The sequence below is a fragment of the Xenopus laevis genome, chromosome 8S (genome assembly GCF_017654675.1).
Source record: "Xenopus laevis strain J_2021 chromosome 8S, Xenopus_laevis_v10.1, whole genome shotgun sequence".
Lineage (NCBI taxonomy): Eukaryota > Metazoa > Chordata > Amphibia > Anura > Pipidae > Xenopus > Xenopus laevis.
Genome location: NC_054386.1, coordinates 78,515,653 through 78,534,897, shown reverse-complemented (window position 1 = coordinate 78,534,897; position 19,245 = coordinate 78,515,653). Strand labels below are relative to the sequence as shown.

Below are 19,245 nucleotides of genomic sequence, written 5' to 3'. Positions count from 1 at the left end.
TTCTTTTCTTAAATAATAGTGATCAGCTTACACTTTATTAAAGGGAAAGTTAGTGGTTGCGTGTTATGAAGACATTGAAATTCTGAGACACTTTGCAAACTCTGTTTGTTTTAATTTAGATTTAATTTTCTGTTCTTACTCTTGAAGTGGAAAGATCTATGTGGTTGCCTGGGTCTTGAGGCTTGACATCCAGTCTTAGTTTGTTGTTGTCATTGTTAGTTTTTTAATTAATTACCTTTCATTCTTGAATCAGTGGGACCCTAATAACTAAATGACCCCTAATTCCATCTGAAGAGCTAAAGAATAGACATTTGAAAAACACACCATGAAAAGACATAACTATCCTATATTTATATAGTTCCAAAATATTGTTCAGAACTTCATAGAGGTTATACACGATTCACATCAAATAAAGGTCAATTGTAAATTACTTTATAATACAACTATCTATATTATACTAAAAGTGCATCCAGTGGCATAACATGAAGGCACCAGGTCCCCCCCCCAAAAAAAATGTTCTTGCAGCCACTGCTCCCTGCAACTTAAAGGGTATATTTATCAAAGAGTGAAGTTAGAGATCACCACAGTCCAGTAGAATTAAATCCATATTTATCAAAAGGTGAACTTTCACTTTCACCCACTGATAAATACACTTTTAAAAACCCCATAGAAATGAATGGAGAGTGGTGGAATTTTACTCTAGAGTACTGTGGTGATCTCTAACTTTACTCTTTGATAAATATACCCCTTGGTCACCCAAATGCTTGTTTTCAATGGGTGCCCAAGTTACAAGAGAAGATTTAGGACTGTCATACAGCAGATCCTACAGTCTGGACCCCCCTCTGCAGCTGCAGGATTTGATGTATGGTAGTTATGCTACTGTATAAATCCCCTGTAATAAAATCGAATTTTCTGTACAAAACTGGATGTGGTGATACTGAAAGCACTAGGGCTGAATGCCACCTCTTGGATCTGTACTGTAATATATAGAACAAAAATCAATCCCATTAGAAAAATACAACCGTGTCAATCAACTATTATCTTTTCTCTTCTAAAAATATGTGGTTATAAAGAGTTACCAGGTACATGTAAGAGAAGTAGCTGTTACTTTGTACGAGTCTTTTGTTAAGCGTATACAATATAACAGCAAGGCATGTGCTGAAATGATGCTCTGGAGAGTGTTTATTTGCAATGAGTTTTTTCGCATCAACAAAGCTGTAAGTGACTCCTATTCTGTATGAAGCAATTCCCAAAGCAAATAGTGTCTGGGCAATTTTGTGAAGATGAATGCATGTATTATCATAGTTCACTGCGCTCAACGTGGTCGGCAAGCAAATGAACATCATTTTGTGCTGACTGCATTCTGTAAGTGAATCAAGCCAAATATTTCAGCATCCATGTTTGAAGAGACCATGTGATGGATTGTGAACAACGAAATTTTCAGAAAATTTCAAGCTAAGTTTTTGCTTGACAACTTTTTTCCTAGTGCCACCGGGATTAGTGATGGGCGAATTTCTCCTGTTTCGCCAAAAAATTCACGAAACGGCGAAAATCAGAAAGTTTTCACGAAGAAATCGTGCAAATTGGAAGTTTTCACTCAAAAAACGTGAAATTAGGATTCCACTCAAAAATCGGGAAATTTGAGGGATTTCATTTAAAAATCGTGAAATTTGAAGGTTTTCACAAAAGAAATCTTGAAAATCGGACATTTCACTCAAAAATCGTGAAATTAGGATTCCACTCAAAAATCATGAAATTTGAAGGATTTCACTCAAAAATTGTGAAATTTTAAGGTTTTCACTGAATAATCATGAAAAACTGAATATTTATGCCGGCTAATTTTCACGGGAGATTCGCAAATTTATTCGCTGGCGGCGAAATGCTGAAATTCGACGCAAATTCGTGCCAGGCGAATTTATTCGCCCATCACTAACCGAGATCATTTATTCCTATCACCTCAAACACTATCCCCTTCTGTATCCAATAACCCTACCTGTTGCATGTCTTTAATTTCTTAGCTTCTGCTTCCCATACTGTCCTCATCTCTTGCCTACTTCAGCATACTGGAATATTACAAATTTGCATTCTAAAGTAACAGTCTCTGCTCTGGAGAGCTAATGCTTTTTGTACTGCTTTGTGTTAATTGCAATATTATATTATTTTACATTTAACTTCATTTCTATCCATTAAACCATCTTTGCAACATATACAGCATTTTTACACTCCATAAATATAAGGAAGGTTAATTATCACCTGGAGTACGTACTGTATGCACCAAATCTATAATTTTTAAATTCAACCAAATAATCCTCCGTCTAGATTTGGCTAAATATCAAACTGTTTCCGATATCTAATTTACATATTCAAATATGAATATATTTTCCTTTTCTTGGAACATGATGCCAAGTGAATGGGTGACCATAAAATAAGGAAGGTACGCTGTATTTGTCACAACAGCTGCAAAGTTTCCTGTATTTCTAATAATCCATGGCAACCACTCAGTAGCTACGATTCACTGATCTGTTTGAAAGCTAACCTCTAATTATTTGTTTTAGGTTGCTAGACCTAGGGCAAATGTTGCCATGTAGTCTATTTATTGTTGTGTTTTGATATGTGATGCTTAACTCACATCCTTCCCCTAGAGAGGGTTTATCTTAAAATCTCCTCTAACTGGAATCAGTAATTATTTGTTACAGGCTGATGGCAAAATGGTCTAGAAGAAATGTCATGTAACTTACATGCAGAGCTATTTGATAAGGCTACGATATGGCTTCTCCTAAAGTTACCTAACCCAAACTTTATGGCATCTCTGAAAAAGAAAACTGTCCTGACTATGTTTGTAAAATAGTATCTCTATCTCTCAATCACAATCAGCTATACTCTCATCTTTAATGACCAGATTAAAGTTCATACTGGATAAAATCTCTTGGCTTAGTTTAGCTACAGTTTTATTGCTGTGTTTTATTTTCTTAGAATGGCAAAATATTATATATCATTGGAATTTGAGTTTGAATGAAAAAGACATTCCAAATGTGCAATCACTTCACTGGGTCATATTGTATTACACTTTTAAATTTCCCCTTCTCGCCCCATCTAAATTTCATTTTCAAAACCAATTTATTTTATTACGAGGTTGGTATGTTTTCCCCAAGTAGTTTCAGCTGTGCTTTTTATACAGTGTGCTGTGATATGAAGCTGGGTTTAATACCTGAAGCACGAATATGTGCCCATAAATGGTTACATTTGTTATATGCAGACTTTAAGAATAAAACACAAGAGAATAATTTGGGTAAGAAAAAAAAAATAATTAGAAATAAGTCGCTAGTAACTTGTAGTTTCTTAATGCTCTGAATGCATGAATATCTTTTTAGGTGTGACGCAGCTCATACAGGGATTAAGACCAAATAGGAGCTGGACATATCTCAAGTACAAAGCTTGATTCATGTGTTCACAATTACAACCCTGTAGAAAGACACCAATCTAGTTATTTCATTTGCAGAAGGGTAAAACCGGTACCCAATAAGAATGCTTAATGGATTACCTTTATCACCTGCCTCTCTGCTTCAATATTATTTTCAATTTAACAAGAACATACATTTGCCAAAATGATCTTATCTTATCTCTTATTTATTATTAGGTGGTAGTTGGAGAACATTTCAATCATATGCTTAGGGGCACATTTACTATTGGTCGAATAGCCAGGGTTAATTAACCCTCGATATTCGACCATCGAAGTAAAATCCTTCGACTTCGAATATCGATGTCGAAGGATTTACTGCATTTCCTTCATTCGTACGGTCAAAAGAAAAATCGTTCGATCGAACGATTAAATCCTTCGAATCGAACTATTTGAAGGATTTTAATCCATCGATCGAACGATTTTCCTTTGATCATAAAAAGCTAGGAAAGCCTATGGGGACCTTCCCCATAGGCTAACATTGGTGCTCGGTAGGTTTTAGGTGGCGAAGTAGGTGGTCGAAGTTTTTTTTAAAGAAACAGTACTTCGACTATCGAATGGTCGAATAGTCAAACGATTTTTAGTTCGAATCGTTCAATTCGAAGTCGCAGTCGAAGGTCGAAGTAGCCAATTGGATGGTCAAAGTAGCCAACAAAATACTTCGAAATTCAAAGTATTTTGTATTCTAATCCTTCACTCGAGCTAAGTAAATGTGCCCCATAGTGTATCTAATGAATGGAATACAGCATTAACAAAGAATGTGGCATATTATTTACTCTAGTAAATATCTGGCCGTCATGTATGAAGTAGTGTAAATCAGTGTTAAAATCATTTGCTTTTCATGTTTTCTAACACTGCCTTTAGGTAGAATAGAGACCAGGCAAATAAAATTCACATTCACAGTTTTTAGCATTTTGCTGCAGTTTTCATACATACATACAGTACATGATTTAGCAGGTCATGGTGAGGATGACATAAAAGGGCGTAATGTATTTTTTCATGCCTCATCAGTACTTACATAAATCCTGATAAAAGTATGATAACACACACATGCACAAATGTTGACAATACAGAAAAGGAATTCATCTTTTGCTCTTCGGTATTGTCGGGGATGAGTGAAATGATGCAGGAGGGTTGTTGTTCACAAAAGAAAAAAATTACATTTTGCTTTGCTGGTGTTTTCCAAAAAATTCCAGAGCAGTGTAAAGGTGCTCCATATTTTCACCACAACATATGGTTTTGTTACATGTTTTTAGATTGCAGAAGATACATACAGTATTTCTTCCCAGCTATGCCATGTGCAGTTATACTCTAGCGAGATACATAAGAGGAGTAATTCTCCGCAAGAATGGTTGATATGGATACAGTGAAAGAAAGATAAGAGCAAAAAATATAGACAAAGTAAAAGCAATTTAAGAAATACTCTATAATCTGTACACTTAATACTCAGCTTTTATATCAATGAAAAAATATAGACTGTGTGATGGTTGCTATTTATTTAGGGTGCTATAATCTACTCATTGTAATCTGTGCTGTTATTGTTCATCAGTTGAGCAGATGGATTAGGGCACTGTATCCTCCATGGGCCAAGTTCTGGGGAAGCATGTGCTACCAAACTGCCTTCTTAGACCCTATGCTCTTATTGTCTGCTGAGTGGTGTAACAAGTCTATTTTTGTGTCTGATTATTATTATTAATTATTATTAACATTTATTTATATAGCAGCAGCATATTTTGCAGCAATGTAAAGTAGATGTGTTTATATAACTAAATCACATTAATTACATACATAGAACATATGGAGTTACATACATCCCAACCAATACTGGTACAAAGGTGAGGAAGGCCCTGTGCAAAGGAGCTTACAATCTAAAGGCAAGGGGATAAAACACAAGGTGTGGGAGTGGGCAGAATCAGAATTAAGTGAGTGAGAGATGTAGTACTGTATGTGGTATTGCATTTGGTAGTTAAGCAGAGTGAGGGTAGGCTTCTCTAAAGAAGTGCGTTTTAAAAGATCTTTTGAAAGCAGAAAGTTTGGGAGAAAGTCGGACAGACCGTGGGAAAGAATTCCAGAGAAGTGGTGCAGCCCTTGCATAGTCTTGAATGTGAGCATGTGAGGAGGTAATGAGAGAATAGTTGAGGAGCAGGTCAGTAGAGGAGAGTAGTAAGCGGTGGGTTCATTATGGACTGGAAAGATGACAGTCTCTGGAGGGGAAGGCCAATTAAAAGAGAGTTACAGTAGTCTAGACGTGATATGACGAGAGAGTGAATAAGAATTTTGGCAGCATCTTGGGTGATAAATGATCGTATTTTGGATATGTTCCTTAGGTGGAAGTGACATGATTTAATAAGTGAATTGATATGAGGAGTGAAGGACAGAGCAAAATCTAGGATAACCCCAAGGCACCGGGCCTGGGGAGAGGAGGTGATAGTGGAATTGTTAGCTATGATGGATACTTCCGGAATGTTACTGGTGTTAGTAGGAGGGAAGAGAACCATTTCCGTTTAAGAGAGGTTTAATTTAAGGAAGCGTTGCGACACCCAGGTAGAGATAGCAGACAGACAGTTCTGAGTTGAGATCAGGAGAACAGAGATAGATCTGAGTGTCATCAGCATAGAGGTGGTAGTGGAAACCATACAAGTTGATTAGTTTGCAGAGGGAGGAAGTATAGAGGGAGAATAATAAGGGGCCCAGGACAGAGCCTTGAGGAACCCCAACAGAAAGAGGAAGAGGAGAAATGCTAATCCATTGTAGGAGACACTGAAGGAATGAATAGTGAGATAAGAAGAGAACCAGGACATGGCCGTGTCACGAAGGTCAAGTGAATGTAGGGACTGCAACGGCAATGACTGATTGCAACAGTACATGATATCCTGGGGATAAATACAGGTATGGGATCCATTATCCGGAAACCTGTTATCCATAAAGCTCCGAATTACAGAAGGGCTTTCTCCCATAGACATTATAATCAAATAATCCATATTTTTCCTTTTTCTCTGTATTAATAAAACAGTACTTTGTACTTGATCCAAAAATAAGATATAATTAATCCTTATTGGATGCAAAACCATCTTATAGGGTTTATGTAATGTTTATATACTTTTCTAGTAGACTTAAGGTATGAAGATCCTAATTACAGAAAGATCCGTTATCCGGAAAACCTCAGGTCCAAACATTCTGGATAACAGGTCCCATACCTGTATTGGTAAATAAACCTGGAGGGTTGCCTGAAAATAGCTCACATTTTATCCCTGCTTCTCATGTGATAAAATCATCTCTTAACTTAACAATTATCAAATAATTCATATGAATGCTTTAACATTGATATGAAATCGCATAAGAGGGAAATATTGTTTTAAAACATGAATAGCTGATTATCTCATCTTTTATAGAAGTACTACTATGCTCTGCTTTCAAATAAGTATTCTTCTGTATACTGCATTGCAGTATATTTCAGTCTTTCCAGTGCTGAAAACAGCTCGTTTTTTTGTTGAATTTAAGAGACATGGGCATTTAACTAGTTGCTTCCCCCACCTACTGACACATACTGAATAATGGTGTAAATCTGTTCAGGATTCAGTACAACAATATTTTCAGAACATCTGAAATTAGTGTATAAAGATGGTTATTTTCACACTGACCATTGCTCTAACAGGCAGGTTAGGTATATTCAGCCCCCATATTACAACCCAAAAACCTGCTAGTGACTTAATTTTCTCATGCCACAGCAAAACAGATTTATTTCTGAAACCAGCAGAGCAAATGGAGTACAGTGACAAATGGGACAACAGGAGGCAAATGTTTTGAAAGGCTGAAATTAAGGTTTTTTTTTTTAAGTGTGTCCCAATGAATGGTTTAAAAATGAGTAGCATTGCTGGAGGTAAAATGCAAGAAGCAAATAGGATTAATTCAACTTTTCAATGTGATTTCTATAATATTTACACAAAAAAATGCCATTATGCCGTTATAGTTCTGCACCCGAAGAGCCATGAACATTTTTTTCCTTTTATATTGTGATTAAAGGTATGGAATCTTACCGTACCATCTTAGTTACCATCACGTACAAATCACTGTTTAATTACTATAGAGAAAAAATCTTTAAAACCATTTCAGTGCTTTCTAGATTAGGGTTTCCAAATATTTGACTCAAGAGGCATCTCTTCTGCTATTTATGCTCTGCCCCCCCTAGTTTTTAAACTCTTCCTTAGGATTATCTGGATTCTTACATTGTGTTTATGCACCTGGCAGTGAAGAAACTATCGAGTACCCCAAAAAAATTACCAATTGGTCCTTCTACTGTTGATTTTATTGGTTTGTGCTCCTTCAGTGTGATAACACAACTTCACAGCAAACTTATTTACAGAGAGAGTTAAATGTAACTTTACATCATTCTATTAGGTGCATTGCAAATACAAAAGGGAGTTACAACATTATCTATTAGACGTTTGAGGTGCTTTATCAAGTGAAATAAATGCAGAAAGAATTTTGGAAGAAATTTGATGAAGCAGATAGGCCACTGTATTGGATTGTGCTGTGGACAACAACTCCCATCATCCTTATGGATACTGTGATTTACATCATTGGGACTTACATCCTTGCTATAGATAATTGCATAAGTGGCAAGTGATTTAATAATATTTAGACCACATCTAAATAAAGCTTAAACACAGATGGGGTATAGTTATTGTAGGCCTGGTTGCCAGGGGCGGCAAAAATGGTGCTCCTGGTAATTAAGAGCCGAATTTCTGGTTTTCAACTTGGAAATTCGGCTCTTCTATTGCAGAGAGCGCAATCGCGATCACTGCACTATCGACGTGGATCCCCCTAACCCCGTCCGGCGCTGAAGGTAAGCGCCGTGGGGAGGCAGGGGGCAGCAAAAACTAAGGCCGCCTCGGGCGGCAAATTGGGCAGGATCGCTACTGACTGTAGGAATAATAATAATAGATATGAATCAGGCAAAGTTTAGATTTTACATTTTGGAGTACTGTTGCTGAAGCATGCATTATAGAAATATGCTAATTTAAAAAATAAGGGCGTATTTAAAAAGGATGTGCATGGCGTAAATTGAAAAGGGTAAAGGTTTTTACTGAAACTGCACAATTCTTTCCAGAATACCAGCTTAACTAGAATGTCAACCCAAAAAATAATGTTATGCCTAATATAATTTTAAGCAACTTTGCAATATACATTCAATTCAAATTTTCTACGGTTTTTAAGTTATTCTCACCTGTATTTCTATTGGAAACAACATTTGTCTTTCCCTTCTCTGCCCTGATGGCTCAGACTTTTAAAACAATGTAAGACAAGGCAGACAATTAGCAGACCTGTCTTTGCTGGGGAACACAGACGTTTGCAACATTGTTTAGAAAGTAGCAACCAGAAGTTAAGCAAATGCTGCTTTTAATAGCAATTGTTTTTACAAATAACTTTAAAAGGACTGAACATTTTTAATAAATATATATATATATATATATATATATATATATATATATATATTGGAAAGTTGCTTAGAATTATGTTTTTTTTTTATTAGACAATGTTTTATTTTGGGGTTGACTTTCCCCTTAACTGTGCATATTGTGTCCTATGCTGGAGGCACAAGGACTAGTGCAAGTTGTATCTGTCATATAAGGCCACTAATAGATGAAGAGATTAGTCACTCCTCGATTTATCTCCTGTAGTGTGGGTGACTAATCTCCTTTGAATGCTTTCCCACCGGCAGTAAAGTGACTTGCCTGTGGGAAAAGATGTGAGTCACTTCTGCTTTCTGAAGTTGGCCAAAGTTTCATTTCAAGGCAACTTTGGGTGACTTGTGAAAGCTGAAGCGAGTTGTATGTTTTCCCACCAGTGACTTATATTATTGCTGGAGGGAAAGCATTTAGAGGAGATGGGTTGCTCCCGCTACATCTACTTTCTGTTGTTCATATTTGTGCTACTTGCCACTATGTAAGTTACTTTAAGGGGGTTATTTATCAAAGTCTGAATTTATCTCAATATTTTCTGCTGCAAACTCCGCTTGGGTTTTTTACGCTTATTTATTATTACAGTTTCCCGAAAATTTGATTTGCGGTAAAAAATCTGATTTTCAAAATTTTTTCGGATTTTTCACCCAAAACCTCTGAAAACGCCGGGGTATTGCACAAAACCCAGCGCACATCAAAATATCATTAGGACATCTCCCATTGACTTATATGCAACCTCGACAGGTCTGAGATGCCGGATTTTCAAACTTTTCCATCCTCGGGGTTTAATAAATTCCGAAAAATTAGTGATTTTTTAAAAGTCCGATTTATAAAAAAAAAATCCAGAATTCTTCGTGATTTTTGAATTCTGAGTTTAGTAAATAGGTGTAATGTGCAAAGAGAGACCAGTGCTTGTGGCTGGTGGTAAATACAGGCATCCCTTGTGCCAGAGCACACCCAACTGCTGCATGAAGCGAGAATGAAGAGAAACAGATGCTGAAAGAGAGATAGTGAAGATAAACTTGATTATTTCAGAAACAGTACAGAATATTTAAATGATTGTATTTAGAAAGTTTCTTATTTCAGTATGCTGAAGCTTATATTACATTTTCATAGTTCCCCTTTAATGTGCTAATGCAGACACAAATGTTACAGTGGTACTATATACTTACCTAAGGGAATGTTCCATTATGTGACCATTTCTTTGCTTGGGGGCCGATTCACAAAGGGTCGAATATCGAGGGTTAATTAACCCTCGATATTCGACTGGGAATTAAAATCCTTCAACTTCGAATATCGAAGTCGAAGGATTTTAGCGCAAATAGTGCGATCGAATGATCGAAGGATTATTCCTTCGATCGAACGATAAAATCCTTCGAAGGATTTAAATCCAACAATTGAAGGAATATCCTTAGATTTTAGATGGCGAACTAGGGGGTCGAAGTTTTTTCTTAAAGAGACAGTACTTCGACTATCGAATGGTCGAATAGTCGAACGATTTTAAGTTCAAATCCTTCGATTCAAAGTCGTAGTCGAAGGTCGTAGTAGCCCAAAAAACACTTCGAAATTCGAAGTTTTTTTACTTTTCACTCTAAGTTAGTGAATCGGCCCCTTAGTGTTCTCTGCTCTGTTAGTAGTGTTCTCTAGTCTTTGGGGATAATTTATGACATAGGTTACAGCTGTGGCTAGACAGAAATGTACGCAGTCTTTGTGCCGATTGATGGCACTCATTAAAGCTATTTGCTGTCAAAGACGATCTAGCACCAAAGTATTTGCCTCCCTCCTGTTACAAATTGAGCACAATCGTGACCATTGCCTAAAATTGTAAACAAAATTGCACATTGCACTTGTATAATAATTGACCCTTCCCCTCATTATCGGACACCATATCTTATATGAACCAGCTTAGTTGGCAAGAGGCCTTAATAGCTAAAACTAAAGGTGGTAACTCCAGAGATTCTTTTAGGCTGATTTGGTCTCCTTATTTTGAAATCTGTAACTCCAAAACTGGTGATCAAATAATGCGGTTTCTTCAAATGTAAGAACATCTATCCGACATTCCAGAGGATGAATGGGCTTTTCCTTTCTTTATTTTATTTCATTTACATCCACTGGCTTAGTTAATTCTCTTTTGTTCTTGTTCATTTTTTTGATGGGTATACATTTTTGATAATAACATGCCATCGTATCAAATGTAACATATTTTCTTCATCTGCATAATATTTGTTGTCATGTTGATTTTATTTGTGAAAACCAAATAAAATATTTAAACAAAAAATAAATAAATAAATAATTGACCCTATTTGTGCAAGTGATTTTTTCCTGTACCTGTCATTGTCTTTTCAAATAGACACATAACAGACAAATATAAATTTCTATAAATAGAAAGTCTGGAACACATTTCACATGTATTTTTAATTCAGCATTAAAACAAACTAAAAAACATTTTTGTACAGTTTTGTGAGTGTCACACACAGTCCTGTAAAAAAAATATAATAGAGCACTGAAATAGACCTGACACAAAACAAATAAGCTTTTGCGACAATGGGGAACTATTCTTAAGTAATGAAGTGAAGGAATAGGTAGGGGCAGTCTGTACTCTGTGTAGCTGGTCATACTGAAGCCTCCATAAATTATCAGCAGTATTATGTAAAATGATACCTTGACATTTAGAATAAATGATGTGTTGGTGCCCTCTATGCTTTGGAAGTAGAAAGACAATGAGGAATATAACAAGAACCCAGTGCTTCTGTGGCTGTTCTTTTATGCCTCTATAATACTGTATATTTTTTCACTCCACCATCACTTGTGTCTGTTAGTTTTGCCAATAACATTAAACCTGTTCTTCAAAGCGTTTCAGGTTATGTTGAAATAACAGTCCCAGGCAACAACCAGAGGGCACAGCCATTCCATTCTGTTCTTGTTTAGTAAGAGGTGAGGTGCCATAGATTGCTCTCTTTTAGATACAGATATGGGACCTGTTATCCAGAATGTTCAGGACTTGGGGTTTTCCGGATAATGGATCTTTCTGTAGTTTGGATTTACGTACCTTAAAAGTTACTGTCATGGGAATTTTTTTTTCTCAAAACACATCCAGCAGAATTCTGCAACAAAATCTGTTTCTCAAAAGAGCACACAGATTTGTTTACATTTAATTTTGAAATCTGACATGGGGCTTGATATATTGTCAGTTTCCCAGCTGCCCCCAGACATGTGACTTATGCTCTGATAAACTTCAGTCACTCTGTACTGCAAGTTGGAGTGATATCATCCCCCCCCCCAGTAGCCTAACAACAGAACAACAGTAAGGTAACCAGATAGCAGCTCCCTAACACAAGATAACAGCTGCCTGGTAGATCTAAGAACAGCATTTAATAGTAAAATCCAGGTCCCACTGCAATACATTCAGTTACATTGAGTAGGAGAAACAACAGCCTGCCAGAAACCAGTTCCATCCTAAAGTGCTGGCTCTTTCTGAAAGCACATGACCAGGCAAAATGACCTAAGATGGCTGCCTACACACCAATATTACAACTAAAAAAATACACTTGCTGGTTCAGGAATTACATTTTATATTGTAGAGTGAGTTATTTGCAGTTTAAACAGTGTAATTTACAAATAAAAACTACATCATAAAAATCATGACAGAATCCCTTTAAGTTTATATATATATATATCTGCAAAGTATTGCATTTAAATAATAAATAAATTCGACAGGCACAAATTTGCCAGTGAATAAATTTGCAAATCTCTCTTGAAAATTCTCCGTTAAAAATTCGCCTGCAGCAATTTCCGCTTTTCACGACTTTTCCTGGAAAATGTTCGAAATGCATGATTTTTTCGTTTGAAAAGGTTTGAATTGCTAGATTTTGCGTGAAAACTTCCGAATTTCACAAATTTTTTGCGAACTTTCCATTTCATCGTTTTTTTTGCGAATTTTTCGCTGTTTCACGAATTATGCGGGGAAATTCGCTAATTTTCCGGTGAAATGGGAGAGATTCGCCCATCGCTATTCATAATACCTGAGAGTGCGGATCTGTCTTTGTGGATTTAAATTGAAATTATTGATACGGTACCCAGGCAATTCAAACAAATTTATCGAGAGTGCTGGCTACCTTGTGGACTATATATATATATATATATATATATATATATATATATATATATATATATATATATATATATATATATATATATATATATATATATATCAAAACAGGGGGGTTGTGGGAGCACTCTAAAGGCTTTAAAGTATATATATAAGTATAATAAATGCTATTGCATATGTACCCAAATAGGGGTTATTTTGTTACAAAGTTATGATCATAAAATTGATAAGCCACCATACCACGTCAAGGTAAACCCCGAATGGCGGTCCCTAACTTGTTTTATATTTTATGTGCATTTTAGCATTACCTGTAATCAATGTCCGTTGAACGCTGTTTTTTCACTGAGGGCTAAGTCCTCCCCAGCCAGCAATCAGGCTTTTAAAGGAGAGATATTCCCAAAACAAACGCCCAATTTTAAAAGCATAGGAACACCACTAGTTTTATAGTTTTATATATATATATATAAAAAGAAGACAGCTTAACGGCACTCACGATAGTTCAGCATATTCTGCCTGGGTGCCGACAGGCGGCACATTTTTGGGGGCGGCATGCTGCCCAGCCGCCTGTGCTCCCCAGTGCTTCGGCGCTCGCATGATGGTGCTTTTGCGGAGCGCACGGCCTAGGGGCGCCCGTCCCGCGAATCCAGCGCTGGGTTCCGACCACAAAATATTAAAGTAATATCTTTAAGTAGAAGTTGCACTCACAGGTCTTAGCAGGAACAAACAAATTTTATTAACAATGCCCTCAAAGGCACAACGAATTATTATATATATGTACAAAGATGTGTGCATTAGCTCATATACTAATAGTATATAATAAAATAGATCCAATAAACAGTATTATAAATCCAGTAGTAACAGTCATATATATAAATGAAAAACTTTGTTGTTGTTGTTGATTTTGTTCATATTAGTTAAGGAGAAGTAACTGGCAGAATGAACTTTTGCTCTTGAAAAAAGAAATTCAATAAAATTGTGAAAAATAATTGAAAAATTGTCATGACTGTGTAGATTATTTTGAAATTAATTTTACCTCAGTTCAACCAAGATATATGTTTATTGCTTTGCTGAATTTTTATTTTAAAGATACTCATTTACAGATGTGCATTACAATTGCTGTTGCATGAAGATGAAAAATGATGTAAAATATATATAGATATATGTATATAGAACAATGAGAAAAACGGACACCCATGTTTTCCAGCCAAAACCCCAAACTCTTGTATACTCTGTGGATGAAAATAAATACTCATTTGTGACAGCCATTGCTAATATACTGTATCATTACATGGGGTGTAAATATTTCAGATAGTATTTAATTGCTCTGTGTATCATTTAAAGAGGGCACAGTGGGATTCCATCATGGACAAATACCTCAGCAGTATACATCAATACCAATCTTATGCTGATGTATAATAGAATATATATAATATTTATAAAATATGATAATGTATATATAATTGTTGTATTTCTGTGTGTACTTTTATATTGTTCACATCCACTGTGCAAGTTTTTGTTGACTTAATATTATTGAGATGCTTGGGATTTTATATTTGATTACTGTAAACAAAATGTCTCATGTAGTTCTTTAACCAGAATTTAGCACACTATTATTGGTAAGATTTAAATAATGGTGAATTCAAATAATTTGTTCCATCAAGGCAAGTGATAACAAACATGTGCACATACAGTCAAAGCATGAACTAGACAAGTAATTTACAATGTTTCTTTTGGAAGATCTCTAATCCCCCAAACATCCTCTGTGGAGAGTTATTTTGCAAAACTGGAGGGTGCAGCCCTGATGTGGGGTTTACTGTGGTTCACAGGGCTAGCCCAGTGATGGAAGGTTTGATATTTTTCATTAATTTGTAGAGGAAAATCCCCACAAAATATTCTAAAGGTTTCTGGATTTTTTTGGTACCCTTTAATAATGACCGCTATTCTATTCAAGAACTGAGTCATTAAATCATCATCTTTTCGTTTTGTGGTTCCTTGTTTGTATGTATTGTCCGTTCTAAATGTTGGTAAAAGAACATTATCCCATAAAGATATATGTGGTACATGTTTATGCCTCTGTAACGTCACCTTCAAGTAAACATGGCTGGGATTTACTTACATTTCTTCGGACTAAAATAGTTGCAGGTCTAGTAAGTTCAACCCATTTATGAGGCTCTAGGAAGCATTTCACATGATTAGCATGAATGACTACATCTGAGCCAGGTTCCTGTAGTGGTCTAGACTATCTTTTTTATGAGGGAGAGGGGACAGAACTACCTGCAAGTGGAGGGGAACATTCTATGAATTAGTGGTGGCCAACCCACAACAGTCTTAAAAACAGCTGGAGGGCTGCAGGATGGACACTCCAGATATATTTACTCATAAGAACTACAACTGCATATAATCCTTTCATGGAGATAGAAAAACATTGATAGCTCTTATAGATATGGTTAAAGTATGGATGCACCGAATCCAGGATTCGGTTCGGGATTCAGCCAGGATTCTGGCTTTTTCAGCAGGATTTGGAATCCTTCTGCCTGGCCGAACCGAATCCTAATTGAGTGACTTATTGTCACTAAACAAGGAAGTAAAATGTGTTTCCCCTTCCCACCCCAAATTTGCATATGCAAATTAGGATTCGGTTCGGTATTTGGCCGAATCTTTCGCAAAGGATTCGGGGGTTCGGCCAAATCCAAAATAGTGGATTCGGTGCATCCCTAGGTTAAAGTGTAATCATTTCCCATGATACAACGACTTAAGGGTATATTTATCAAAGAGTGAAGTAAGAAATCGCCACAGTCTGCTAGAGTGAAATTTTGTCACTTTTCATTCATTTCCATGGGATTTTGAAAGGCGTATTTTAAATGGATGAACTTTCACCCATTGATAAATACTATTTTAAAAATCCCATAGAAATGAATGGAGAGTAGCAGAATTTCACTCTAGAGGACTGTGGTAGTCTCTGAATTCACTCTTTGATAAATATACCCCTCATATTGTAGATCTTAATGACAGACAGTTTATTCAGCCTGTTTTCTGTACTGGGATAAAGAACCAAAATACATTTGCAGTGAATTACCATAATTAGTTATTGGTATATTGGATATGTACAAACTGTGGGCATATTCGTATTTAGACTGCAGCAGGTCAATATACCTTTATGTTGGTTATGTATTTTCTTTGCTTCATAGTATTGTTATTTTTGCTTTGTTTCTTGTTTCAATGCATGTTTATGTCTGCCAAGTCTTTGTATGAAGAAAATCCAACTTTTTTTACTTGAAAATAATTGATATCTCAATCTTTTTCTGCCCTTTAGCATTGATAATACGACACAGTATAATGAAATATAATAATCCCTTTGCACTAAGAGTTTGAGCTCGCTTGTAATGAGCGACTGTTTTATGTGATTTGCTTCGAAAATCTCTCATTTAACAATATTTGCCGGTAATAGTAAAGTGTTTTATACAGTCCGGTTTGTGTTTTTTAATCCTCCAGGAGTAACTCACCGAGATATGAGTTCTGGGCAATTTACCCGGATCTATATGCTTAATAACAATAGCACGTGTTTATAAGAAATCATTAGATTCTAGTATACAGCTCTAACTCCAGTTCATTTTGTTATATGGTAACCGCAGTTCTGGATGACGCACCCCCTGGCACACAGGAGTACATTATGTTACGGCAAGATTCCATCCAGTCAGCGGATTTAACGAAAAAAGAGTCCCCTTTTCGTACTAAATGTCACGAAATCTTCTGCTGCCCTCTGAAGCAAGTGCACCTTAAAGAACACACAGAGCCGGAAGGTTTGTGCACCATGGAATCCATGTTTTGTTCGTTTCCTTTTTAATGTCCGTGTCCCTATTTCGTGCTGTTTGTTCCCGGCCTGTTTGGAGAACGACATGGGGAACGCAATGCGCTTCATACCATATCCCCTGCTTGCCTGTAATGTTTTAAACAACCTATCAAGGGACTCAGTAACAAAGGGTGGAGAACCTGCAATCCTTCAGCTGCTGCTGAAATAGAACTAACATAATCTGCCGCTACAAGTACATACATTGCTGTCCTCTGGCAAAACTACAGATTCCATCTTCCTCTTCCCTTTTAATTGCATCCCTCATAATCCAGAGTAGGTCTTATACTACTCCCATCATCCCTGGGGCAAAACTTGACATTAGATAGTTCTGGCACAAGAATTTTGTTTCACCCTTAATAGTTCCAAAATAGGGTAATTCCCCCTCCCTTGGCTCCACATAGGTCCCACTGCAACTTCCCAGGCTACACAGTGGCTAAGTTGCACCCTGACTTTCATAGTCAGTATCTAAGGAAGTTGGAATCTCTAGTTCAGCACCAACAGGGCTGCAATCTCCCCACCCTGGTATATGATAACAAGCATGTTAAAGTACTGAACGGAAAAAATTAAAAACAAACAAAATCTGACTTTGCTTTTTCCAAATAAAATATTTTTCTTTATTCCGTTTGCATCATTACACTGCCCCTTTTGGCTGCTAAAGTTGCTTGCTACTCTTAAACAGCATTTATCCTCATGTTTCTGTCTCCCAATATTCAAAATAATGCACATTTTTGAGGAATGGCACTTAAAGAAAGGAATGATTCTACCCTCCATCATAAAGCTTCTGCACTCGCTACGATATTAACTGATCTGCGCTAACTTCAGAGAATTGAAATATGAATGTGTTTGTTATGCACGCTCAGCTAGAATGGACATGAATAAAATGCATGCGGAACTATAGTGCATCATAAAGGAGTGTTTTTTTTTCTCTCCAGGCACTGGAAGGTTCGAATTAATTAGCAAAGTATACAAATATACATTTTGTGTATAATATTGGGTTTTATCTCTACAAAATATCTGAATGCATTTTAGTTTTATTTTTTAAATTGGAGGGATTTTCTTATAATCACACTTACTAGGCATTTTCACCTTATATCACATTATAAATAGTAAAGTTATTCTGAATCGTCTTGTTAAATGGATTCTTTCTTGGTCATAAATTGATTCATTAGGGCAGTTGCAGTTATGAGGTGGAATGTCAGAGCAGTCTTGTCTCAACTTATATTAATTGGCAATAATTACTGCAGTGAAAAATCAATATCTGACTTGAGTTAAGAGAATGTAAAACCACTTTGTCTGTTCATAAAATTGAAAGACTGCAAGATTACTGCTTTAGCATACATTAACAGAGTTTGCAAGGCTTCTTAAGCCCACACTTTTCTTTATTGTAAATAATACTATTGTTTATTGTGTCTGTTCACACACACACACGCATCCCCATATATATTTTTAGAGTTCACAATGCAGGCACTCATGCCACTGGGATAGGGATAAATCCATAGATCTACAGCAGAGAAGGAATCCACACTCTCAGGACTTAAGGTGAAACAATTTGTATATGTATCTATGTAGTAGCGGGGAAAGGTGCTAAAATGACATTATCACACGTCCCTGGAGTGAACCGATTTAAACAAAATATGACACAACATTGTTTCATGTGTAGAAAACCTTCACAGTGCATAGTTAGAATTATGTCTCAATGTAGCACTTAATCAGAAAGCACTACTTGTAACTATTTAACAGAAAAATAGCAACAAAGTAGCAAATATATATCATTTGTTATTGTAGAAGTAATTGTTACATTCCAACAGATATCTGTAATGTGGAGTGTAGTGAGAAGAAGGGGTGGGAATGGATAGTTAAAGGATAAGTAAACCTTTAAATTAAGTAAATGTAAAATTGATGAGGGTGCTATTATAAGCACTTTTGTCATTTACATTCATTATTTATTCTTTTTTCATTCCAAGATATTAAGGGAAATCTGTACTGTTAATAAGAATGACTTTTGTGCCAACAGCGCCACCTGCTGGTCAGTTTCCCACCAGTCTGACCACCAAGTAGTCAAGAAAATTGTCAGGAGAAAGAAAGAGGCTGCTCTGATGTTCTTCTGGTTAGGAAAAAAATTAGAAACCTTTCTCAAATTTTTCCTAAGCAGAAGAACATCAGAGCAGCCTCTTTCTTTCTCCTGACAATTTTCTTGACTACTTGGTGGTCAGACTGGTGGGAAAATGACTAGTTGGTGGCGCTGTTGGCACAAAATTCATTCATATTAACAGTACCTGTATCCCTTAATATCTTGGAATGAAAAATAAATACATAATGAATGTAAATGACAAAAGTACTTAGAATATCACCCTCATTAATTTTAAAT

General features: G+C 36.2%; 1 protein-coding gene across 2 annotated transcripts in view; it reads left to right on the top strand.

Annotated features, from left to right (window-relative positions):
• Positions 1–19,245, top strand: part of fgf13.S (fibroblast growth factor 13 S homeolog) — a 186,568-nt gene that overhangs the window by 94,710 nt on the left and 72,613 nt on the right. Inside the window, exon 4 of one of the 2 annotated variants that reach the window (XM_018233136.2) lies at positions 16,660–16,827. The exons of the other annotated variant lie outside the window; for it this stretch is intronic. Within the exon in view, the coding sequence (XP_018088625.1) occupies positions 16,660–16,827 (168 nt within the window). The remainder of the gene's footprint in view (positions 1–16,659; positions 16,828–19,245) is intronic. 2 annotated transcript variants of the gene reach the window in all.